At 52.0% G+C, this 25,885-nt stretch overlaps 1 protein-coding gene across 1 annotated transcript in view; it reads right to left on the reverse strand.

Moving 5' to 3' along the window:
• Positions 1-343: 343 nt before the first annotated feature.
• The window catches only part of WNT3A (wingless-type MMTV integration site family, member 3A), a 47,767-nt gene continuing 22,225 nt past the window's right edge, over positions 344-25,885 (reverse strand). Inside the window, exons 6-7 of the mRNA XM_011965745.1 lie at positions 10,642-10,907; positions 344-2,583 (exon numbers count right to left, since the gene is read on the reverse strand). Coding sequence (XP_011821135.1) covers positions 2,104-2,583; positions 10,642-10,907 — 746 coding nt within the window. The 3' untranslated portion in view covers positions 344-2,103. The remainder of the gene's footprint in view (positions 2,584-10,641; positions 10,908-25,885) is intronic.

The raw sequence follows: 25,885 nt of genomic DNA on the forward strand, positions 1-25,885 counted from the left end.
ATCAGAGGCTCTACTCTACTCCAGGCCTTGGTGCCAGTGGCCATTCCCTCAGCTTAGCTATCCTTATTCCTTCCACCTGGAATTCCAGCTCTGGAGGTCCCCTACCCATCATGGCCTTGGGGCATCCCCCTGCCCCTGGACCCAGGCCCTGAGATCCTGAGTAGGCATCTTCTCAACTCTCCCAACATTGTGCTGACCCACCACCAAAAATCCAGCCCAGACCACAGCCTTAATGGCTTGTTTCTGTTTTTTCGCTTTTCCCATTGTTTGAAACTCACAAGCTATGACTAAAATAATTTCTTTCATAGAAAGAAAAGGAAAAAAAAAAAACACAACACATCTATTCGTCTAACTCCAGTGGACAGTGGATATAGCAGCATCAGATATAACATTAAAACCAAAACGCAGAATTTGAGGCAGAGGATGGCGGTGTCCCCTCTTCTGGGCTCTTGGGGCGCCCCGCCTGGCCGCGTCTCCTCCTCGCACCTTGAGGGTGGGAGCCGGTTCACAGTGGCAGAGGCTGAGGGGCGCTGACCATGGGGCAATCAGGGATATGGGCCGGGTGGGTTCAGCGGCCTCGTATTCATTCCGGGGCCAGGCCATTGGCTCCAGGAAAGCGGACCTTTGCTCCAGTCCCGCCATGAGAGGCCAGGAAGGGGGCCGGCCCATCTCAGGGCTGTGGGACCTTCGCGAGCAGCACAGTGGGGTAGGGGGGGTGATACCCCCCAAACCTCCCGAACAACCCCCAAATGAGACCAGCAGTTCTGGGCAGCCTGGGGGGACTGGACCCCTCTTCCTACCTTTATCTTATAAGGGGCTGTGGACAGGCGGAGGAAAGGGAGGGACGGGACGAGAGGCTTCTATCTCTCCTGTGGCTGGATGGAGTGCAAGTGGGGAGACCCGAGGGCAGGGAGGAGGGGCTGGGCAGCTGCAAAGAAGAGGGCGCAGCTGAGTAGCGCAGAGACGGGCGGGGCCTGGGGCGCAGCAGGCCGGCTCCCTAGGAGGAGGACCTGACGGTGTGGTAGCCTGGGCAGGGCGGACCTCTTTGGGAGGGCCTCAGTCACTTGCCTCCGCGAAGCCCCGGTCCTCTCCCAGGACCGAGCTTGGTCTTGGGGTTGGGGGCTGGGAGGCGCTTCAGGCTTTCCCCAGTAGGGTTCCTGGTCAGGTGGGTGGTCAAACCCCCAGGCAGAGGAAGGGGTGGCACAGGCGTCGGCGCGCCTGGAGCATTCCAAAACCAGGCGCTTGGAGAGGAGCCCTAGGATCCCAGGGGCACGGGTTGGGGACCCGACTCGCTTCATGGAACCTTCCCAACTAGACACAGGGGTAGATGGAACCTTACAGGGGACTGGGGAGGAGGGGGCTAGTGGGCTGAATTCCCTGCTCTGGATCCCGGATTCCTGGGCGGTTCCCAGGGAAGTCCCACCCGCGGAGAGAAGCCCCGCCCCATCGGAGCCTTGTCCCAGAGGAGCTCCACCCACAGGAAGGAGCCTATGCAGGCCACGCCCACCCAGGGCCACAGTCCGCATGGAAGGGGCCCTGCCCTGGTCAGGAGAAGCTCTGCCCCATCCAGGCAGAAGCCCCATCCACCATGAAACCCTACTCCTAAGGAGGAGCTCCGCCCCCAGGGAGGAGCCTACCCCAGAGCCCTGCCCCATCCTAGAACCCCGCCTCCTTCAGGTGGAGCCCCACCTGCAGGTAGAAGCCTACCTAGTGCCCCGTCCACCCAGAGCCACGCCCTCGCAGGAAAAGCTCTGTCCCACCCAGGAGAAGCTCCGCCCACCATGTAGCTCCGCCCACCATGTAGCTCCGCCTCTGTCCTGGGGAGCCCAGTCTCCAGGGAGAAGCCTACGCAAAGCCCCTCCCCATCCTGGAGCTCCGCCTCATTCAGGAGGAGCCCAGCCACCAGAGAGGAGACATTGACTCCAGCGAGGAGCCCTGCCTTTAGGTAGGAGTTCTGCCCCCAGGTAGGAGCTCCACCCCCAGGGAGGAGTCCCGCCCCCAGGGAGGAGTACTGCCCCTTTTAGGTGAGAGTCCTGCCCCACCCAGGGAAAAGCCCACCCCCAGGCAGGGCCCGCCCCGTCCAGGGGGACCCGCGGCCGGTGCCTACTTGCAGGTGTGCACGTCGTAGACGCGCGTGCACTCCTGGCAGCTGACGTAGCAGCACCAGTGGAACACGCAGCGGCACTTCTCCCGGCGCCGCTCCGCTCTCGCGTTGTGGCCGCGGCCGCAGCACAGCAGGTCGCAGCCGTCGATGCCGTGCGAGCTGACGTTGCAGGTCCGGTCGCGCGTGCCGAAGGAACCTGTCTCGGGGTTGGGCTCGCAGAAGTTGGGCGAGGCCTCGTAGTAGACCAGGTCACGCTCCGTGGGCACCTTGAAGTAGGTGTAGCGCGGCCGCAGGGTCTCCACCCATCCGCGGGACTCCCGGTGCTTCTCCACCACCATCTCCGAGGCGCTGTCGTACTTGTCCTTGAGGAAGTCACCGATGGCGCGGAAGTCGGGTTGCGACCACCAGCATGTCTTCACCTCGCAGCTGCCCGACAGCCCGTGGCACTTGCACTTGAGGTGCATGTGGCTGGCAATGGCCTGCGGGGCACGCGCAGGAGCCAGCGTCAGGGCGGCCCCCTGGTGCGTCTCCCCGAGGAAACAGCATTACATGTCGCCCGCAGCCCACCTGCTCCATAAAGTCCCCGGGCAGAGGGAGCAGACTCCCAGACAGGGCCCCAGGGCCACCCCCTTCCTATGGTGCAGATACTGGTGCCTGCTCCCTTGCCAGACCCAAGCCTTCCCAGGTCAGGGCTTGGGGGACTCCCCTGTCCCCGTCTCCTAGCTGAGTACTTCTACACTGTCTAGGGTGGAGTGAAGGAAGGACAGAGTTGCAGCGTGGGATGCCATACACGAAGAGCCACGGCAGTCATAGTGCAGGGATGCAGGGGGATAGGCGTTCCTTCTGACCCTGAGGACCCAGGCACGCTGCCCAGAGGAGGTGTATACGGCCTGGTGGAAAGGCAGGAGTCCTGAGCATGAGTAATGAGTGGCCGAAGAAGCTGGTCACTGTATGGGTACTACAGAGGAAGAGGAAGGCAATGTTGGGACGTAAGGGGACGTCCTTATCTGAGGGGATGGGGCAGGACCTGGCTGAGGAGCAAATGGTTTCTCCTAGGGGCAGTGGAGAACTCAGCTTCTTTTCCCTTCTTTCTCTGGGGAAGGGGTGGGGGTGAGTGTAAAGGGGCATGTGAACATCAGACAGTCTAGGTGGCACTGCACTGTGGCAGCCACTGGCCAGACAGGAGCCTGTGAGGCATGGCAGTGCAAATTCAGAAGTACTATAAGTGCCAACTGCATGCTGGATTCCCAAGACTTAGTGTACAAAAAGGATGGGAAACAGCTCATTCATAATTTTAATACTGACTACATTATTGAAATGATAGCATGTCGGCTATCCTGAGTTAAATAAAATTTAGTATTAAAATTTGTTTCTGGCCGGGCAGGGTGACTCATGCCTGTAATCCCAGCACTTTGGGAGGCTGAGGCGGGTGGATCACTTGAGGCGAAGCCCCGTGTCTACTAAAAATACAAAAATTAGCCAGGTGTGGTGGCGGGCGCCTGTGGTCCCAGCTACTTGGGAGGCAGAGGCAGAATTGCTTGAGCCAGGAGGGGGAGGTAGCAGTGAGCAGAGACTGCACCACTGCACTCCAGCCTGGGCTACAGGACAGAGTCCGTCTCAAACCAAACCAAACCAAACCAAACCAAACCAAAACCAAAACCAAAAAGCTTGTTTTACCTGTTTACTCTTTAAATGTGGCTACTAGAAAATTTATAATGATCTTTGTGTCATTTGTGGGACAAATTATAATAATCCATGAGCCATTTGTGGCTCCCATTCTACTTCTATTGGACAGTTCTAATCTAAGGCTTCAACTGGGCTCTGGGTCCCAATCTTGCCTCCTCCTCATCCCCTTCTGGCTCTTTCTTGAACTCCTCCCTCTGATATTGACTGTTTCCTATGGGCATCTGCAGAGTAACATATGCCCCGCCCTGCCCAGTCTAGTTTATCTAATATCCATTTTATTTCCTCTTTTGTTTTAGTTTTATGTTGGATCAAAGTTACATAGGTGCATACTTTAGAGAGTCCAACAGTTTCCAAGACCTGTTTAGATAAACAGGAATTCTGGTCCTACATGCAGCCCCTTGCAATGTTTACAACTCTAATAACACACTTATCTTGACACCTCTTGATTTTTCAGCATTAGGCGTTGTTTATTGGCCTCTCGCCATGGTGGATGGCAGTTAGTTTTCTCTCCTTACTCCACCATACTGATGTACACTTCCCAACCACCAACCACTCCTGCCCTAAAAACTAGCTTAATTTCACATCAGTATTCACTGCTGGTGGTATTGGGACAACTTTAAGTGTCCTACATCATGATGACTTCTTTTCCTCAATGACTTTTTGTAGTTGGTATTATCAATGTACCTGTAACTGATTCAGCCTCAAATTCTCCCTTACTTATTTAAATATTCTCTTCAAAATGTCCAAACACATCAGCTATTCTATCAATTTCATCTTCTTGCAGATATTTTTTTTCCCAGAAAAGATCTTGTAAATTTTTTGGAATGTCCATGTCTAAAAACAATCTTTTCTACTATCCCATTTAATTGATAGTTTTTCTGGGAAGTGAATTCTTCGCTTAAAATTCATTTTTACATCTTGGAATTCAAAAGTATTATTACTCTGTTTTCTTCTAGCTGTCATTATTGCTCCTGAAAATTCTGGTACTAGTTTGATTCCTGATTCTAAAGCCCAAAGATTCTCCTTGGCAGCTTGGAGGACTGTTCTATGTGGTAGGCTCTGAACTTCACAACAGTGTGTCTTGAAGTAGATCTTTTTCTTCTGTTGTTCTAGTCACTTCGTGGGCCTGTTTGGTCTGAAACCTGTGCTCCACAGTTGTGAGGAAGCTTCCTGCCTTGTTTCTTTGCTGACTGCCTCCTCTTTTTGTTTGTCACTGTCTTTCTTGGACAGATCCTCCAAATCTTCTCCTTGCTCTTAATCTCTCTCTCTCTCTCTCTTTTTTTTTTTTTTCTGTCTTGTGGGAGGGTGTCTCAACTATCTTTCAATTTGAAGATTTTTGCTTCTGTTATCATATTTTTAATTTCTAAGAGCTCTTTTGTAACTTGAATGTTTAAAATTACCATCCTGTTCCAATTTCATGGATATAGTGTTTTATCTCTTTGGGGATATTAATGATCATCCTTTGAAGTTTCATCTCTCTTTACAATGTCTCTTTCCCATAAATTTTGTTTGAGTTTGTTTGTTTTGGACTCTGCCATTGTTGTTGTTAGAGGCCTTCCTTAGAGGTCTGATGATCCTTGGCTGTCTGCTCATATTTAAACATGGGACACTAAAAATCTTATTGGAAGTTCCTGTACATGGGAGAGACTTGTCAGCCTTGGTCCTCTCTATAGAGTGATCTAGCTGCATTGCTTCATTGGGACCTTCCACAAGTCACTGTCTTGAAGTCTCTTTTGAGTTGGTCAGAGTCCCCAGAGCAGAATCTTCCATCCTCTTGCCTGGAGGATAACTAGGGTTCACAGCTAGCATTAGGAAATCAGGAGGAGAGAGAAAGGCATGAACTTCCATATGTAGAGAGAAAATTTTCACTTTGGAAGCTTTACTCTGAGATGTGCATGGCGTCCCTCAGATCAGAGACCTCTGCTTTGCAGAAAACAAACCTCCAGACTTCAGCCACAGGGAAAGGAGAGGCTGCTGCTTGGCTACAAAGAGTTGGGTAGTGGAGTGAGTGGGCTATAAAGTACTCTGAAAATCACCTTTCAACCAATCTTCCTGTTTTCAGTCCCATATTTATCTCAACTTATCAAGATATCAGATACTGGGAATTCCTAGACTGGTTCTCAAATTTCTCCTCTACTGGCTTAAGACTCAGTTTTCTTGGGTCCGCTTGAGTATTCATCTATCTGCTTTTAGCTTTCAAAGTTTTGTTAGCATTGTTTCCTCTTTATTTTCTGTATTCTCACGAGTATCCATCTCTATCTATTCATCCATCTATCTAATCTATTTATCCATACATCCTATCTATCTATATTAGCATGTATATCTATGTATAATCTCTATGCACTATTTATATCCATTTATATCTGTCATCTATATCTACTATTACCTGTCTCTACTTATATCTATTTATATTTTATTTATATTTATCTCTACATATCTATTTATTTTAAAATTAATTTATTGTTATTTTAGTGGGTTCCAGGAGAGTGCAGACGGAAGTGTTCAGCTTCTCATCTTTAACTGGAAGTCTTTATTTGTTCTGCAATTTATATGTAATTCTTTTCCAAATCTATTATTATTATTTTTTTGAGACGGAGTTTCGCTCTTGTTGCCCAGGCTGGAGTGTAATGGTACACTCTCGGCTCACCGCAACCTCTGCCTCCTGGATTCAAGTGATTCTCTTGGCTCAGCCTCCCAAGTAGCTGGGATTACAGGCATACACTACCACACCCAGCTAATTTTGTATTTTTAGTAGAGATGGGGATTCTCCATGTTGGTCAGGCTGGTCTTGAACTCCTGACCTCAGGTGATCCACCTGCCTTGGCCTCCCAAAGTGCTGGGATCACAGGTGTGAGCCGCCATGCCCGGCCTATTATATTCTTTTTATAGTTTCTAGTTTCCTGCTGCAATGTTCACACTTGTGTTTTAGCCTTGGGAACCTAAGTAAGCATTTTCCCCCTCAAAGTCTGTGTCTAATAATTCCAGCATTTTCCCCCTCAAAGTCTGTGTCTAATAATTCCAGTATCTGAATTTCCTGTGTACTTGTTTCTGTTTTTTTTTTTTTTTCTGATTAAACTCATTGTATCATCAGATCATGTGATAGATTATCTTTGATTGTGTGCTGGACATTGTGTTTTCTTTTTTTTTTTTTGGAGGCAGAGTCTTGCTTTGTCACCCAGGTTGGAGTGCAGTGGCATGATCTTGGCTCACTGCAAGCTCTGCCTCCTGGGTTCACGCCATTCTCCTGCCTCAGCCTCCCGAGTAGCTGGGACTACAGGCGCCCGCCACCATGCCCGGCTAATTTTTTGTATTAGAGACGGGGTTTCACCATGTTAGCCAGGATGGTCTCAATCTCCTGACCTCATGATCCGCCCGCCTCGGCCTCTTAAAGTGCTGGGATTACAGGCATGAGCCACTGCGCCCAGCCAACATTGTGTTTTCTAAAAAATTATTATCGAAACATTTATAGGCTTAGAGGAGGGATATCGTCCTTCTCCAAAGAGGATTTTGTCTGCTTTTTCCAGTGTATGGGAGTACCAGCAATTTGGGATTACCTTAATCCAAGTTCAGGTTTTGAGAGATTTCTAGTCTGCCCATGTGCACAGGGCAAGACTACTTCTGGCTTGGCTTTGCTCTTCAGGGTCACAGCCTACACTGAGGAAGGATTTACCAGAGATCCCACCCTTGGTGGGCCCCTTAGCTCTGTGAGTCTGCTGGAAATGCAGTGCAACCTCTGTAGTCTCTTCCAGGTCAGCAAATGGACCCTAGACAAAAGCTACCCCAGGTACCAGGCTTGGGATTTTCTCTTGGATCAGGGGCTGTTAATTCCTCACTAAATGGTCAGTTATTTGACACTTAAAAATCATTTTATGGAAGTATAATAGACATACAAAAAAGTATATGTGTCATAAGTGCAAAATATACAAAATTTTACAAATTACCTGCCCCAGAACACCAGTGTCTCAGAAACCCCCATCCTCCTCTCTGTCTTTCCAGGACATAGATTCTCACAGCATTTTCTTGATGACTCATAACATTGAGCACCTTTTGTGTAGGTGCTAGAATTTCTATATTTTCTTTCATAACATGGCTTTTAATTTTTTGGCCAATTTTCCCATTGGTTTGTCTATCTTTTTCTTCTTAGTCTGCAGAGTTATTTTCCTACTGTAGCTTCTCTACATTTGCTGCACATGTGAATGTGGATGTATGTATGTGAATGTGTCCTCCTCTATGGGTTGCCTTTTCAATCCCATAGTGGTGTGTTTTTATGGATGAAGTTTCTTAATTTGAATATAGTCTGTTATTCCACTTCTCTTTCAATGTGAGTGTTTTTTGGACTGTTTAAGACGCCTTTGCCTACTCTTAAGATCACAAAGATATTATATATTTTCTTGTAAAAGTTTCATTGTTTTACCTTTCCCACTGGGATTTATAATTGATTTTTACAGATGATGTGAGGTAGCAAGCCAGGGTTATGTTTTTTCCATGTTGCTATCTGTCTTAGTCAATGCTGTATTGCTACAACATAACACCTGAGACTGAGTAATTCATAAATGTATTCTTTCATGGTTTGGGAGGCTGGGAAATCTAAGATGAAGGTGCTGGCAGGTTACGGCTTGGTTTATCTACTTCCAAGAGGGCACCCTGAATGAATGCCACGTCCTCCAGAAGGGAGGAACATCATGTCCTCATATGGCAGGAAGGTGAGAGAGAGAGAGAGAGAGAGAGAGAGAGAGAGACATCCTCTTCTGCAAGCCCTTTTACGGCAGCATTGGTCCCTTCATGAGGGCAAGGCCCTCATGACCTAAACACCTCTTATTAGGTGCCCCCTCTCCAGACTGTTGCACTGGGGATCACACTTACAATATATGAATTTTGGGAGACACATCCAGACCATAACACCACCCAGTTGACTGAGCACCATTTATTGAAAAGCACATTCCTCCCATGGCACTGCACTGCCTCATCTATCATGAATCGTGTAATTATGGGGACTCCACACTTTTAACAGGGTGCTTTTTATAGTTCATCCTGCATCTGAAGTTGTCTTCCGTAGGAAGATTAGTCTGAGTTATCTAGTTCCTCACTGTTAAAAGGTGAATATCCCCTGTTCACTCTTCACCCCTGTGTGATCCCCTGATTCTACAGCCAAGGCCAGCTGCCATCTTCATGTTGCTAAATCCTGTGGATGCCACTTGGTCCTTATACCCGTCACTGACCATCAGCCATATTTCCTCTCTTGGTAATCCACTAATCTTCTGACCAAGTCCTTTCTAACAAGCTGCTGTGGTCTGAATGTTTGTGTTCCTCAAAAATTCGTGGGTTAAAATCTTTACCCTCGGCTGGGCACAGTGGCTCACACCTGTAATCACAGCACTTTGGGAGGCCGAGGTGGGTGGATCACTTGAGGTCAAAAACTCAAGACCAGCCTGGCCAACATGGTAAACCCCATCTCCACCAAAAATACAAAAATTAGCTGGGTGTGATGGCATGCGCCTACAGTCCCAGCTACTCAGAAGGCTGAGGCAGGAGAATCGCTTGAACCCAGAACATGGAGGCTGCAGTGAACTGAGATGATGCCACTACTCCAGCGAGACTGTGTGTCCCCACCCCCCCAAAAAAGAAATCTTTACCCTCAAGGTGACAGCATTAAGAGGTAGAGCCTTTAGAAGGTGATCAAGTCAAGTCATGAGGGTGGAACATCGTGAATGGGATTCGTGCCTGATATGGTTTGGATCTGTGTCCCCTCCAAATTTCATGTTGAAGTGTAATCCCCAGTGTTGGGCGTGGGACCTGGCAGGAGGTGTTTGGGTTATAGGGGCAGATCCATCATGAATGGCTTGGTGCTGTCCTCATGATAGTGAGTGAGTTCACACAAGATCTGTGTGTGGCGACCTCGCCCCCACTCTGTCTTCCTTGCTTCTGCTCTGGCCCATGTGACGTGCCTGCTACCACTCCACCTTCTGCCATGTGTAAAATCTCCCTGAGGCCTCCCAAGAAGCTGAGCAGATGCTGTTACCAAGCTTGTGCAGCCTGCAGATCTGTGAGCCAATTAAACCTCTCGTCTTTATAAATTACCCAGTCTTGGGTAGCAATGCAAGAATGGCCTAAAACAGTGCCCTTATAAAAGTAACCCCAGAGAGATCCACACCCTGAGTAAGGACACAGAAGGCATCATCCATGAGGAGCAGGCCCTCACTGGACAAGGAATCTGCTGGTACCATGACTTTGAACTTCCCAGTCTCCAGAACTGTGAGTACTAAACTTCCATTGTTTATAAATTATCCAGTCTAAGGTATTTTGTTGTAGCTGCACAGACAGACTAAGACACAGGCTTACGAAGCTTTACACGGCTTGGTCTGGGTTGGCCTCTCCACAGCAAGATGTTCTTTTTTCCATTATACTCTGTACTCTGCCCAGACTAAGTCGCTTGTCGTCTTTCACCTCCAGGCTGCCTGGGAGGCTCTCCCAGCCTCCCTCCCCCTAAATTACTGCCAAATGTCCTTAACATCGCGTCACCTTGTGTGCATTTCCTCATTGCAGAATTCCTCCCCATCTCTGTGGCTGCCTGGCTGTCTCCAACCCTGGGCTCTGCAGGGGCTCCTGTTGACCAGGCCTTTGCCTCCTCCCTCCTTCTTGGCTACCCCAGTCCACACGTGGGCTCGCCATCCCCAGGAGCGCACTGGATGCTGTGGTGCAGCTGGATGGTGCTAAGCTTTGCACACCCCAGGCAGGAGTTGAGAAGACCCTCAGCCTGGCCACCATCCTGCCATATGCCCCAAGGAACCAGGGCACACACCCTGTTGAAGAGGCTCCTTTTTCCCAAGCACCCTTGCAGGCAGTGAACCTACCTGGCGCCCAGCCTCATTGTTGTGGCGGTTCATGGCTGAGCGGGCATCTGGCCGGTTCTCCCGGGCGTCGGCGAACTCCCGAGACACCATCCCACCAAACTCGATGTCCTCGCTACAGCCACCCCACTTCCAGCCCTTGCCTGGTGAGCCCTGGTGGCGGCTGCTGCAGCCACAGATGGTGGCCGTGCCCTCTGCACATGAGCGTGTCACCGCAAAGGCCACACCAGCTGAGGCAATGGCGTGGACAAAGGCTGACTCCCTCGTAGCTGTAGAGAAAGGAGAGATGCAGGGTTAACAGGGCTCAGCTCAAAGGACCGCCTTGGGCAGGGCAGGGGTCTTAGCCCATTTGCATTGCTGTAAAGGAACTCCTGAGGTTGGGTGGTGTATAAGGCAAAGAGGCTTACTTGGTTCACGGATCTACAGGCTACACAGAAGTATGGCTCCAGCAACTGCCTCTGGCAAGGGCCTCAGGCTGTTTCTACTTGTGGCAGAAGGGAAAGTGGGGTGGGGGGAGGCGGGTAAAGGGGAACCAGTGTGTGCAAGAAATTACATGGTGACAGAAGCCAGAGAGAGGGGAGGTTGGTACCAGGCTCTTTTTAACAATCAACTTTGGCTAGGTACAGTGGCTCATGCCTGTAATCCCAGCACTTTGAGAGGATATGGTAGAAGGACTGCTTGAGACCAGGACAGCCTTTTCAACATAGCAAGACCCCATCTCTACAAAAATTAAAAATATTAACTGGGTGTGGCCCCAGCTACTTGGGAGGCTGAGGCGGGAGGATCACTTGAGCCCAGGAAGTTGAGGCTGCAGTGAGCCATGATAGCACCACTGCATTCCAGCCCTGTCTCAAAAAACAAACAGCTGGGCAAGGTGGCTTATACCTGTAATCCCAGCCCTTTGGGAGGCGGAGGTGGGAGGATTGCTTGAGCCCAGGAGTTTGAGACCAGCCTTGGCAATGTAGCGAGACCCCATCTCTACAAGAATATTTAAAAATTAGCAAGGTGCAGTGGTGTGCGCCTGTAGTCCCAGCTATTCAGGAAGTGGAGGTGGGAGGATTGCTAGAGCCCAGGAGTTTGAGGCTGCTATGATCACACTCCAGCCTGGGTGATAGAGCAAGACCCTGTCTTTAAAAAAAAGGCACAAGGAAGGCCAGCATGTACCTGGAAAGATCGTCGACATCACCCATCCTGGGGATATGCAAATCAAAAAACCCAATGAGGGGTTGCCTCACACCTACGGGGACAGCTGCAATCAAAGGGTCAAAGAGTAGCAAGTGTTGGCAAGGATGTGGAGAAATCAGACCCTGACCCTTATTCACAGCTGGATGGAGGGGAAAGGTGCAATCCTCTTGGAAGGCACTTTGGCAGTGTCTTCAAGGGTAAATGTACACCAGCCGTTAGGCTTGCCCCAGAGGAAACCTGTGTCTGTGCACAGACTTGTAAGCAAATGTTCACACAAGCCATAAACTGGAAGTACCCCAATGTCCATCAACAGGGATGGTTAAAAAACAGTGGCAAGTCCATAACAGCATTTAATTTAGGAATAACAAGAAAAATAGCATGAAGGATCTCAAAATAATCATACAACTGAATGAAGACAGGTAAAACCAGACAAGAGCCACTTCCTTCTGCTGCCCAGACAGCCTGGGGTGCAGACCCCAGAGTGTGGCTCCACCCCGCACACGCCCACCTCTGCTGTGCCTCTTGCCATTTCCTTCCTCCACCCCAAGCACTGGCACTTGCATGGCTGAGCCGTAGGGCCACCTCTTCTGGAATCTTCTCAAGACCAGTGGCCTCCAGCGCCTGCCTCCCCAGGGCCAGCCCCAGTGACCCAAATGCCCCTGCCTACAGCTTGGAAGGCTGCAGGGTGTCTGCCGCTGCTGACATTGGAGCTGCCTGGGTCCTTGTACACAGCTTCCTTCTTCCCCAAAAAGGGAAATAGAGGCTGAGTTGGGGAAGTGGCATTGCTTGTGCAGAAGGGTGGTTGGGGAGGGCTGGAATTTAGGAGAAAGCTCTGGAGGCTAGGATCAGAGGGCTGGGAATGAGGGGTGGTGTGGGCTTTGCAAAGGCCAGACCCCCAGCCAGGCTTCCCCAGACAAGTTGAAAGAATGAGCCGTGTCTTGGGGGTGGGTGTATGCAGACACTTCTGCAAGGGCACGAGGAGAGGGGTGGGCCTGGCCAGGCCCTGTTTTCATTGATAAAAGGCTGGGGGCCTATAATCCCAGCTACTCAGGAGGCTGAGGCAGGAAGATCACTTGAGTTCAAGAGTTCGAGGCTGCAGTGAGGTATGATTACACCACTGCACCCCAGCCTGGGCAACAGAGTGAGAACCTGTCTCAAAAAAACAAAATAAAAAAAAGACAGGCACTCACTTTGGACCCACCCTCCGACACAGGTGAGGAACAGAGTGCCTGCTGTTTGCCAAGCATTGCAGTCTGAGCTGGGGAGGCAACAGGGAGCCAACCAGGAAAGAGCCCGACCTGCTACTGGGCAGGGATCTTACAGACCTAGCAAGAAGACACCCGAGCTTTGGAGCCCCTGAGCCTCGGCCTGGCCTCAGGGGGCTGGGTGTGTTCTGGGACAGGTTCCTGCGTGTCTCTGCTTCTGTTGTGGGAGGGTCCTGAGCCCCCACCTTTCCTTGGCTCTGACCTTCTCTCTCCCCTCGAGGCCCTGGGAGAGCAGGAGGGAGAAGGGAGCTCTGATGGGCCCTCTCGATGGGGACAGAAGGAAGCCTGAGGTTCTCCTGGAGCCAGGGTCCTCCCATGGATCAAGGCGGGGGATACAGGGCTGTGTCCCACTGTGTCCCCCTGCTCCTCCTTGGTAAAGGCCCGCAATGGTCCCCTCAGGGTCACAACAGAGTCATCATAGGGGGCTGTGACCTCCTCTGACACCTGGATATCCAGAGAGCTTTCATCCTCCGGTGGATGGGGCTGATGTAGTCTGGATATTTGTCCCCGCCCAGATCTCATGTTAAAGTGTGATATCCAGGGCTGCGGTGGGGCCTGGTAGAGGTGACTGGGTCATGGGGGGTGGGTCCCATGGCTTAGTGCTATCGTCGAGATTACAAGTGAGTTCTTGCAAGATCTTGTTGTTTAAAAGTGTGTGGCACCTCCTCCCCCACACTCTCTCCCGCTCCTGCTCTCACCATGTGACACGCCTGCTCCCCCTTTGCCTTCCGCCATGATTGAAAGCTTCCTAGCCTCCTAGAAGCAAAAGCAAGAGCCACACTTCCTGTGCAGCCTGCAGTGCCGTGAGCCAATTAAACATCTTTTCTTATAAATTGCCAGACTCAAGTGTTTCTTTATAGCATTGCAAGAATGGCGTAACTCAGGAACACAGGCATGTGGTTTCAGGCTGCCTAGGAGAGGACTGAGAGAGCAGCCCCTGGGGCTTGTGATGTCCTTGAGCCCAGGCCGGCAGGGACAGAAAGGCATGAGTGAGTGTGCACACACTCAGACGTTCCCACACAGCCCAACACACATCCACACACAACCAGCACAGAAGAACGCACGTTTGCTCCCGTACCAAGAACATACAAAGTAGAAGGTATTCGAGGCTGTGGCTTTGCACTGGCGTCCCCCGTCCCCCCTGGCTGCTAGCAAAGCCCCCTGAAACCTTTGGGCCTGCTTTGGTTGACTCTTCTGTGGATTGACCAACAGCTCCCTGATGGCAGGTCCCAGCAGCCCCATCCCCTCCCTAGGGCCCTGTCCAAGTCAGGCCTGGACACCCACTGCATCCAGCCACAAGCCCAGAAGAAAACTCTCCATTTCTTCTGTATCCACTTCCCACCACCAGCTCAGGAAGGGCTCTGCTTGCTGGTCAGAGACTGTCCAGTCCTGAAACAGCCCCAGTTGCCCAAGCTATTCTGGCCTTCCCAGGTGGCCTTCCCAGGTGGGCCTCTCAGCCAATTTGCCCCTCCTGGTTCTTATCTGTGGGTCCATCTCCCACCTTGCCATGAAGAGGCCCCTAGGAGGCCCCAGCTTCCAGCTTCCTCCTTCCACCACATGCATGCACAGCCACATGCACAGATGCACGCACACACAGACCCATGCATACCATACACGCATGCACACCCCACCTGATGCACATGCACGCACACATGCAAACACACACATATAGGCATGCACACCAAACACATGCACACATCATACATGCACACACATGCACACCCCACCACATACCTAAGCACACATGCACACCCCACTACATGCATGAACACATATACACATGCATGCAAGCACAGCATACACGTGCACTCACATACATGCACATCCCACACACACATGCACACCATGCAGGCATACCACACATACCATACACATGCACACACATGCATGCACACCCCCCACATATACACACCCCACCACACATACATGCACACACACAAATACACACACACCACACAACACATACACATACATGAATACACACGCACATACATGCACACTCCCCCACATGCATGCCCCATGCATGTGCACACACACACACATGCGCACACATATACATATGCATGCATCCACACCATACACGCGCACACATATACATATGCATGCATGCACACCATACACACCACACACATGCACACCTCCCATGGATGCACATATGCATCCACAACCCACCACACGCAAACACATGCATACACACAGATGTACACCTCTCCCTCGCAACACACTCTCTGCAGGCTGAGGTCTTTGCCCAATGCCAATCTGAACATGCCAGGCCCCCTCTGGATCTATCGCCTCTCCTGACCTCAATGCCGCTCCCTGGCCTCAGGCCGCACTCAGCCCTTTGTCCTCCCCTTGGGCTCTTTCCAGTTCCTTACTTGGCTCAGGTTGGACCTGCTGTGCCCCTGCCTGCTCTGAGGGGAGCGGCCAGGGACTGGGTGTCCTCTACACCTGGCTGCCCCTCCCCAACCAGGAAGATTTGCCCACTGACTCCCTCCCTAGTCCTGGCTGCCTAGGGGCAGGAACTGTTTGGCATACCTTTTATTTCCAATCTGGAGCACAAGGCCCAGCCCATAGATATTTCCTGGGGCCAGAGTGAAGGGCAGGAGCCCTGGGCTGAGTCAGGGAACCAGGAGAGTCTGAGCCTACCCACAGCAGGCCCACCCTTGCCCCTGGGTGCAGATGGTCACCCAGGCCCATCATGCAACTTCTGCTCTTTCCTTTCTCAGGGAGCAGCTAGGCAACCACCTCCTCCTCACCTCTCCAGGAAACTTGAAGCCGCCACCCCATGTTACTTCCCTGACACAACTGATCAGTTCACAGACAGGCCTGGAGGGGCCTTTGCTGAACCCACTGCCCCTGAGTGAATATACGTGTGGCTGGATGCAGAGCACTTCCTCTCTGTGCCTCCAGGCCTGAGGCCTCTTCTTGTCATCCTCAGGTCGTCCGCTCCCTAGTCAGCACCCCTCCCCTGCCATCTGCCCTGCTTCCCTTCCAGGGCAGCTTGAGAGGGCAGGGTTGAGGAGTGTCCTGGGTGCTCCTGGCCTCACGCATGGCACACAGCTCCACCTGCCCTCCTGGCTGGACCCTCTCACTCCCAAATGGCCTGGACATCCCACACCCTGAATACCCTACTCCAGCTGAGCCTGCCTTCCCACCTGGTGGGCTGGCTACTACAGGAGTCTGTCTCCAAGGCCAGCCCCTCCCTCTTGCTCCTGAGCTTCTGATAAGAGGAGAACCAGAGCCTGAGGCTAGGGCTCTCTCTGCCTCACTCATGCCCTACCCATAACAAGGGCTTGGAGATCCCTGCTTATCAAAACTCAGGCAAACAGTCCCAATAGCCAGACACACTCAAGGGCAAGGGCAGGTGGTGCTCAGGGCTTCCACTTGGAGAGAAAAGAGCTAATTCTTGCTCAGTTTGGTCACCAGCTGGCTGAACCTTGATTTTCCCTTCCATCACGTGTGGAGGTGGAGCTCCCTGCCAGGTGTGAAAACCCTGGTGCAGGCCTTCAATTTACTGGTGAAGACTGAAGACAAGAAGTCTCTGCAGAGAGGCTTGGATCCCAGGACAGACACCCTCATCCGAGGCCAAAGTAGAAGCTGCAGGCTGAAAGACCACAGGCCAGAAAAGCATGAGACCCTGTGTTCTGGCAAAGAGAGGCTGCATTAAAGTTGAAGCCACAAGGTCTCCAAGCAGTTCCACAACTGCTCACAGTGTTTATCAAGCACAATGGGAAAAGCCTCAATTGTGCACTGGAGAAGTCTGGCAGATGCCACCTTATGCTGGGGACTGAGTTAACCTTGCCGGAAATGGGACACACAATACCATGTGGCTCCAGGGATGATGCATGAAGGCCACATACAGCCTTCGAGGTATTCTCGCCCAAAATGCACAGCCTGCATCTAATTGTCGGGAGACATCAGACCAACCCAAATTGATGGCTGTTCTGCAAAATGCCTAATTGTGCTCCTCAGAGGTCTCAGGGGCATGAGGGACAGGGAGGAGCGGAGGAGCCAGAGGCATGGCATCACCAAAAGTGACAAGGGACCCAGGAAGGGGTTCTGGGACAGAAAAGGGATCTTGATAGAAAAATGAAGGAAAGCTGAGTGACGTCCAGAGTGTGGTGAATAGAACACACTTAGTTTTGAACAATTGGCATGGTTATGTACCACAGGGTTGGGCAAAGGGACCCAGGGCTCTCAGTGCCACTCCTGCAATGTTTATGTAAGTCTGAAGTTATTTCAAAATAAAAAGTTAAGCCTGGGCAACATAGCAAGACCCCCTTTCTTAAAAAAAAAAAAAACATAAACATAAATGAGCTGGACACGGTGGCGTGCATCTGTAGTCCTAGCTACTCGGGCTGCTGAGGCAGGAGGATTGCTCGAGCCCAGGACTTCAAGGCTGTAGTGAGCTGTGTTCACACCATTGTACTCCAGCCTGGGAGACAGAATGAGACCTCATCTCTGATACAAAAATAATAAAATAAAATAAATAAAAAGTTAAAAAATGTCCTGAAACCGTACAGAAGGAAGATCCCCAGAATGTCCAAGTGGCAGCCACAGTGACAGGAGATTTAAGCCTATGGGATGGATTCCACCCAAGGTTCTAGGGGGAATCTTTTCACTACCCTCCCAAAATAGCACAAACGATGGGGTATATCTGGGAGCACGGGCGTCGTTCTGGAGAGAGAATACATTGCTTTGATCAGATTTCCACAGGCGTTTGAAGCACACAGGTTATGAACCACTGCCCAGAGTCATCTCTGTTTACAGAGGAGCCGATTCAGGGCTCCCCTGAGGCCAGGGCTCACGTCCAGGCTCTGGAGTCCTGGCAGCCAGCCTCCACGGAAGCCAAGTTCTCTGCCACAAACACCTTTGTCAGGGGTTTCTGCTTTTGTTGACACAACAGAGGCATCTATGGGGGTGAAACAGAGGCATCTTGCCTGTGGGAAGTGCCAGCCATCCCAGAAGGCCAGGGAATCATCCCAGTCAGCAGGAAAATGCCTTCATTAGAGTGGACTGTCAGAGGTCCCACTGGAATGGGACACAGGCTACTGGGAGGCAGGGTGCTTAGACACAAATGCTGCCAATTTGGCCAAGTCACCTGGGAAGGAGCCTGGTTGAATTTTTTGAGTCACCTAAGGCCTGCTCTATTCAGGCCCAAGACTTTTATTCTAACACAGCAATCAGTTGTCAGAGAAAGGAAGAAGAAAGGAAACCGCATAACAAAATTGTTCTGTAAGGGAAGTATCTTCCACTTGGGAAAACCATCTTTCCCAGAAACTTGTTGTCATCTCATTTAGCAGTTATTTACTGAATTCATCCAAAGTATCAATTATCTATCTTTCCTTCCTTTCGTTCATTCATCCATCCATCATCTACATCCTCCATCTATCCATTCATCTATCGTGCATCATCCACCATCCATCCATCCATCCATCCATCCATCCATCCATCCATCCATCCATTACCTATCATCCATCATCTACCACCACCTACCACCTATCCACCTATCAATTCATCTATCCATTCACCATCCATCCATCCATCTATCCTCCATATATCTATTATCTATCATCTACCATCATCCACCATCCACCACCCATCTATCCATCCACCCATCATCCATCATCTGTCATCTACATCCATCCATCATTCATTATCCATCCATCCATCATCCACATCTATCCATCATCCATATATCATCCATCATCCACCATTCATCCATTCATCATCCATATCCATACATTATCTATACATCTATCATCCATCATCATCCACCATCCATCCATCCATCCATCCATCCATCCATCCACAATCCATCCATTGTCCATCCATTACCCATCATCCACCATCTACCATCACTCATCCATCCATTCACCCATCATTCATTCATCATCCATCATCATCAATTCATCACCCATCCATCATTCAACCATCATCCATCCATCATCCCCTTCATCGTCTGTCCATTCATCATCTATCTGTTGCCCATCATCCATCCATCTCTAATCCATCCATCACCATTTATCCATCACCATTCATCCATCATCCACCCATCATCCATTCATCCATCTATCCACCACCCACCATCCAACCATCATCCATCCATCCATCCATTCAACCATCCATCCAGGATCTGAGAATCCCTAATGAGCCAGGCACTGGGCTGAACTAGGAATATGAGATGAATAAGAAGCAAGGTGCTCACTCTCAAGAACCACAGACAAAAAATCCTCCAGAGGCTGGGCGTGGTGGCTCACGGCTGTAATCCCAGCACTTTGCGGGGGCTGAGGTGGGCAGATCATGAGGTCAAGAGATCGAGACCATCCTGGCCAACATGGCAAAACCCCGTCTCTATTAAAAATACGAAAATTAGTGGAGCGTGTTGGTGTGCGCCTGTAGTCACAGCTACTTAAGAGGCTGAGGTGGGAGAATCACTTGAACCTGGGAGGCGGAGGTTGCAGTGAGCCGAGGTCACGCCATTGCACTCCAGCCTGGCAACAGAGGGAGACTCCATCAAAAGAAAAAAAAATCCTCCAGAAAGTGGACTGCTGCTCAATATGATAAAATTTCTAACAACCTAGGCTTTCTGAAAGTTGAAGGAGTTCCTGTCCTGGTGATAAATAAAACAGAGGTTGGATGACAACCTTTCAGGAGAAGAGAGTCCTTGCCTTGGTAGGGAGAATGAACCAGGGGAAGCCTTCCCTATCTCTAGTGGGAGGCTTTGCTGGTGTGTGTGTTAGGTTTTTTGCCTGGGACTGTGCTAAATCACGTGCTTTTGGGAGCTTACAGTTCACAAGGGAGGTAGTAGAGAGGACAAGGACACACAGCAAGGCTTGACAACATGAGCTCTGAGGCAGGCCTGGGATGGAGCGGCGATGAATAGTGGGTAGATGGATGGGTGGGTGGATAGATGATGGATTGAGGGATGGTGGATAGATGGATGATGATGGATGGTGGATGGATGGATAGATGGATGGATGAATGATATTGATGGATGCTGGATGGATGGACAATGGACAGTGGATGGATAGATGGATGATAGATTGATGGATGGCACATAGACGGATGGATAGATGGATGGATGTTGGATGGTGGATGGACGGATGGATGAATTGATGGATGGTAGATCATGCATGATGGATAAATGGATGATGATGATGGATGGATGGATGAATGATGGATTGATGGATGGTGACTTATGCATGATGGATGAGTGGATGATGGATGGATGGATGGATAAAGTCTGAGAAGGTGGGGGAGTTCTAGGTGGTAAGAGGTGGGCATTTAGGGAAAGGCAGAAGAGCTGCCAGGCAAGGCTTCATCACAGCTGAGGGCAGTGCAGTTGTCGGATGCAGGGAATCATGAGATTAGCTTTGATGGTTCCTTTGTCTCTTGCATCTCAGAACTTTTGGACTAGAGGGATCTTAACAATCCTTTGTTTCTAGATTTGGATTTAATGGGCTTTGCAAGTATCAGAGAGCATCTGGGGACTAACAGAGGACTGCCAAGTGTTTTTATTTTGTTGAGAGAGGAAAAAATATAGATAAATAGATAGATAGATAGATAGATAGATGGATAGATATAGATATATCTCTCTATACATAGACAGATATAGATATGTAGATATATGGTAGATATTATACATATATATGTATAAAATATCTACCATCATAATTTCAAAAAAGGACCTTTGAACATCAAACAGGAAGGATATGTTTCCAAATTCTTTTTTTTTTTTTTTTTGAGATGGAGTCTTGCTCTGTTGCCCAGGCTGGAGTGCAGTGGCACGATCTCGGCTCACTGCAAGCTCCGCGTCCTGGGTTCATGCCATTCTCCTGCCTCAGCCTCCTGAGTAGCTGGGACTACAGGCGCCCGCCACCATGCCCAGCTAATTTTTTTGTATTTTTAGTAGAGAAAGGGTTTCACCATGTTAGCCAGGATGGTCTCAGTCTCCTGACCTTGTGATCCACCCATCTCGGCCTCCCAAAGTGCTAGGATTACAGGCGTGAGCCACCGTGCCCGGCCATGTTTCCAAATTCTTAAATGTTGAACATTTGCCCAAATCATTCCAAAATCCTTGTCTTTCACATTTTACTAAAGTTGCTCAGTTGCCACTATTTATTAAGCAGTGACTGTCTTTTAAGTGGCAAAGAAGCCTGCAGCCTCTGTCCCCTCAGAGCTGACCTTCCTATGGGGAGGTGACCCAGGAAGCATTTCAGCAGGGACAGGTGTGTGCTCAGAAGGTAGGTGCTGAGGGAGCACAGCATGGAGGCTTCCCTGCTCTGGGGTGACAGTGGGAAAAGCAGGTCCAAGCCTATCCTTGTATTAACTAATGAGAGAAGTGGCCCTGACAGGAAGATGGCTCAGAGAGGGTCAGCCACGGGCCCCAGGCTGCACAGCAGTGAGTGCAGAGCCCAGACAGAGGGGTCACAAGAGAGGTCCCTGAACCCATCATTACAGGCTCCTGCAGCTCCAATGGGTGTTCCCATGGCTGGTGTTTCCATGGCTGTAGCTCAAGGGAGCAGGGAGCCCACCTGCCTGGCTGGGCCCCCACTGCATGGCTGAGAGGGGCATGCCTATCTGTGGAAAGGCTGTCGGGGCTGATACAGGGCAAGAAGAGAAGGACAGTCCAGAACTCCTGGGCTCCTGGGACATGCCTGTTGGTCCAGAGGGGACTCCTGAGTGGCTTTTCTGAGGGACAAACAACTTGAAGGAGGGAAAGTTCTGGGTAGGGGGAGGGGATTGTTGTTAAATGCAACCATAGGACAATGAAATCCAGCTCCTCAGGGAGGCAGAGTGCTCAGTCTGAAGGGCTTCACCCAGGTTGGCCCCTCTGGGAAGCCCAGCAGGGAACTAGGACTGGAGGCTTCTAACAATGATCATGGCTGGGGGAGGGTCTCCAGTGATTCTGACACATCAACAGAGGTGAGATCTCCCAAGGTCAGATTCCATTCTGTGCTGACCCCTCCTCTGGGCTGTGACCAGAAGGGAGGCTATGGACAGCTTGGCCATGACTTTGTAAGGGCTATATGGGACCCTGGACAAGACCCTGAATAGGAGCCTGCCAGGAGAAGGGGGTAGGGGGTGTCTCTGATATGCTGATGGCCATCCCCCCATGAGTGGACAGTGGTCACTGGGTCTCTGGCCTGGCCTCTTCCTGGAGGTGGGCACCTTGGTCACAGGCTCTGGGATTCAGGGCCCTGGCTGCTGGCAGCTGGTGGCTGGGCTGCTCAGCCTGGGAACAGGGCTGTGGTTCTGCTTCTGTGGCCCCATCCTGGGGCAGCTGACACCTCCTTTCCTAGGAGCTTGGTATGCCGCCTGTGCCCAGTCTGCTTCTTGATGTTGACCCATGCTCACCTGGTCATGTCTCCTGGGGCCCTCCAATGCTGTCCCCAGCCCCTGGAAACCTGTAGCTTCGTCTCTTTCCCCTGGCAATGCTGACGGTCTGACTGGACACCCCCAGCTCCAGCAGGGAAGCACAGGCCGAGGGCGGGACCCCATGGTGGCCAGCTCAGCCAGGTGCTAGGGGCCCAGATTCCCAACATTGCCCACTGCCCAGGAGAAAAACTGCTGAATCTCCACTGAGAAGTTCTCACCTTCACTGTGACAAAAAATTCCTTCTGCCCCCCAAGTGCACCCTACTGCAGCCAGCTTCTCTCCCCAGGTCTGCAGGGCAAATGCCCCATCCCCCAGGCCTTGCCCCTGCCTGATCTGCCAGCCCTTTGCAGCACCAGTGAGGAGCAGTCTCCCTGTACTCCAGGGACTGGCCTTCAGGCATCTTGGTGGATGGAGGGTCACAGCGAATCCAGTCCCCCCGTGCACACTGCACCCTGTATAATTACCACACCCCCACCACACACGTGGGACCCATAGAATTGTGGGGACAATGGCCACCCCGAATGCATTGGGTCCCTCTCTCCTGGTGCTGCCCTCATCTCCTGCCTGCTGAGGCCACAGCTACTGGAAGGGGCTGGCTGAGTGAGGGGGTGCCTTGGATCCCAGCTAGGACCACCTGACCAGACTGGCAAAATCCTTCTCGTGCCCATCGGGAGACCACAACAGGCTTCCAGAGCAGCAACGGGTGGGCCCTCTTCCCCCACTGAGGCCCGAGCACAGGGGAAGGAGAAGACCCTTTGCTGTGCGGCACACAGGGGGACTCAGCCCGCGCCCCTGTCCCCTCCAGAGCCGACGCCCGGGCGCCTTCCCTTAGGGGCTGCCCACTTTCTCTCATTCCTGCGGCCCCAGGAGGAGCCAGGCGGCCAGGAGGGGGTGTCGCGGTGGCATTTGGTAATCATGGCCTGCACAAAAGGCCCCGGAGCCACCTGAGAGCGGAATGCGGCTCGCGCCCCACCGCGGCCACGGCCCCTGACACCGCCGGGCGGCCCGCGCGGCCGGGAGCCGTGCTGACCCGCTGGGGCGCTTGAATCCGGCTTTGTGCGCCACTGTCACGCCAAGTTAGGCCCACAATGGCCGGCGATATTTTATATGAATTTCCCCCTGGTCGGTGATTAGGCGAGCGCAGGCCAGTCATAGCAACCTGGAAGTATGCGCCGCGCGCCAGGCCGTCGGGCGCGAGGGGAAATCCCCATTCAGACGCTTTAATTCAGCACCGCGAAGGGCGTGTGAACCGCCCGCGCATTTGCACTCTCCCCTTGTGCTTAATCTTGTCGCCGTCGCTGGGATATTGTGCTCCCAGCCGGACGCGGCGGGGAGTCAGCCGGGGTTCCCCTCCCACTGGGGAGAGTTAATGATACACCAGAGAGGCCGCTGGAGCCAGGGGAGCCCCCCAACCCAACGCAGCTTAAACGGCAACACTTTCCGATGGGGGGGGGTCAGGGGTCGCAACCTGGATTTGGGGACGCTGGTTCCCTAAAGAGCTGCCCTCTGTGTCCCCATGTCCTAGCAGGCAGGCCCCACCCCTATGCCGGCCCTCATAGGCAGGGGACACACAGGGAGGTGGTGGACCACCCCGAGGGGCTCCTGGGGACTCTGCCGGGAGGAGAGGAGGCTGGGCTGTCTCTTGACTGGGGATGACATTGGGGAGATGATGGGGGACTTGTGGGGCACCCAGCAAGGCTTACTGACATGTGGTGTGCAGGAACCCTTTCATTACTCTCCCTACCCTTTGGGGCTGGAGGGGTCCTGGGGCACCAACCAGGAATCTGGCCCTGTGCTTTGAGTGGGGATACCCTGGGGTTCACAGTCCAGGGCAGGGGGTGGAGACTGGAAATGCTTGAAGAGAGGGTGGTGTGTGAAGGCTGAGTGGGAAGGCCACTGCTGCAGGCCCCACCCACACTGGGTAGGAAGAAGCAAACCCCAGGGCTCTGGGAAGTGTCCACAAGGAGTTGTGGGAAGCACACTTACTTGGGAAGCACAAGAGATTGCATACCTCCCCCTGCCACTACGCTCCCCCCAGCCCATCTGGCAGGTGCCAGGACCTGGGGGGACTCCTGGGCCCAGCCCATGTTAGAGGGCACCAAGTGTGTGAGCACAGGTGGCATCCCTAGGCTCCAGGCCTCACCCGCTCCTGGCCTCCGTCCCTTTCTCTAAGGAGCACATACCCCACCTGGCCTAGAGCAGGCCAGGCTCTCTGCAGAGCCACATGCCTCCTGAGATCCAGATGCTGGGCCCTGGGTTGCTGCATCTACTGCAGCCATGCCCTTTCTCTGTACCTGTATCCATGGCAGCTTTACCTTGCCAGGGGTCAAGAGTGGAGTGTCTCCAACTCTCCAGGGAAGTGAGCCCTCCCGGTGCCTGGGGCCTGCGGCAGGGGACAGAGAAGCTGCATGGTGTGCCCAGTCTCCATGCACTTAAAATTCCTCAAATGCTTTCTGCCCCAGGCAGGTTGAATGTCCTGCTCCTTTTGGACCCCAGAAGAGAGAGCTCTTCAGAGACCAGGCTCAGCTTCTGTGGCAGAGCCCCATGTTCCAAGGACTGATGGTTTCTCCCAGCCTCAGTCTGGTGGCCCCAGCCCCCAGTCCCAGCCCAGGTGGATGGCAGATGGGGCTGAAAGCAGGAGGTGTGAGGATATGAAGTTCCTTCCTTCATATGTTCACACTCATGCACACGCACACACACATGCACATGCATACACAGAGGCATGCACATATATGGCATATGTGCACATATAGCCACACACATGCACCCCTCACAATGCACACACTAGGGTGCACACTCATGTGCACACACACACAGGAGGCTGGGCCCCTCTCCTCACAGCTGGCTGAGGGTTTTTAACTGTGTTCAACAAGGCCATCTTGGCAGGAGTGGCCAGGCACCCTGCGGCCCCTGCCACAAAGCCTGGGGTGACCTTTGACATGATTAGGGTTGCCCTGACCCTAATCCAATCAGATGATTATGGAGAGCATGACCAGGGCCTCCACAATGGCCTCCTGAGCAGGCCTCTCTCTGAGGCACCCGGCGGGCTCCTTCCTCCCAGGCCACCAGGACTCCAAGCATTTCTGAGTCTCTGTGGCAGCAGGAGGGAGGAGCCGGTACTTCCCCTTTCCTACTTAAACCTATTTAAGCCATGAGGAGGTAGGAAGGGTCCCAGACTGTGTTCCTCCATCAGAAAGGGGAGGAGAAGGGGGTAGTAGGATGAGAGAAGGGGAGAAGGAGAGGGTTGAGGGGAGGTGAGTGGGGTGGGAGGGGAGGCTAGAAGCGCAGTGGGAGTTCAGCCCTTTGCAGAGAGGCCGGCATAGCAGCAGGAAAGCAACCCGAAACGGGGGCTCCCTGCCCCCACCGAATGTCAGCACCTTGGGGCAGGACCTGGGCATCTGTGGGGCCCACTTGCC

Source organism: Mandrillus leucophaeus, unplaced genomic scaffold (genome assembly GCF_000951045.1).
Source record: "Mandrillus leucophaeus isolate KB7577 unplaced genomic scaffold, Mleu.le_1.0 Scaffold734, whole genome shotgun sequence".
NCBI classification, from domain to species: Eukaryota; Metazoa; Chordata; class Mammalia; order Primates; family Cercopithecidae; genus Mandrillus; species Mandrillus leucophaeus.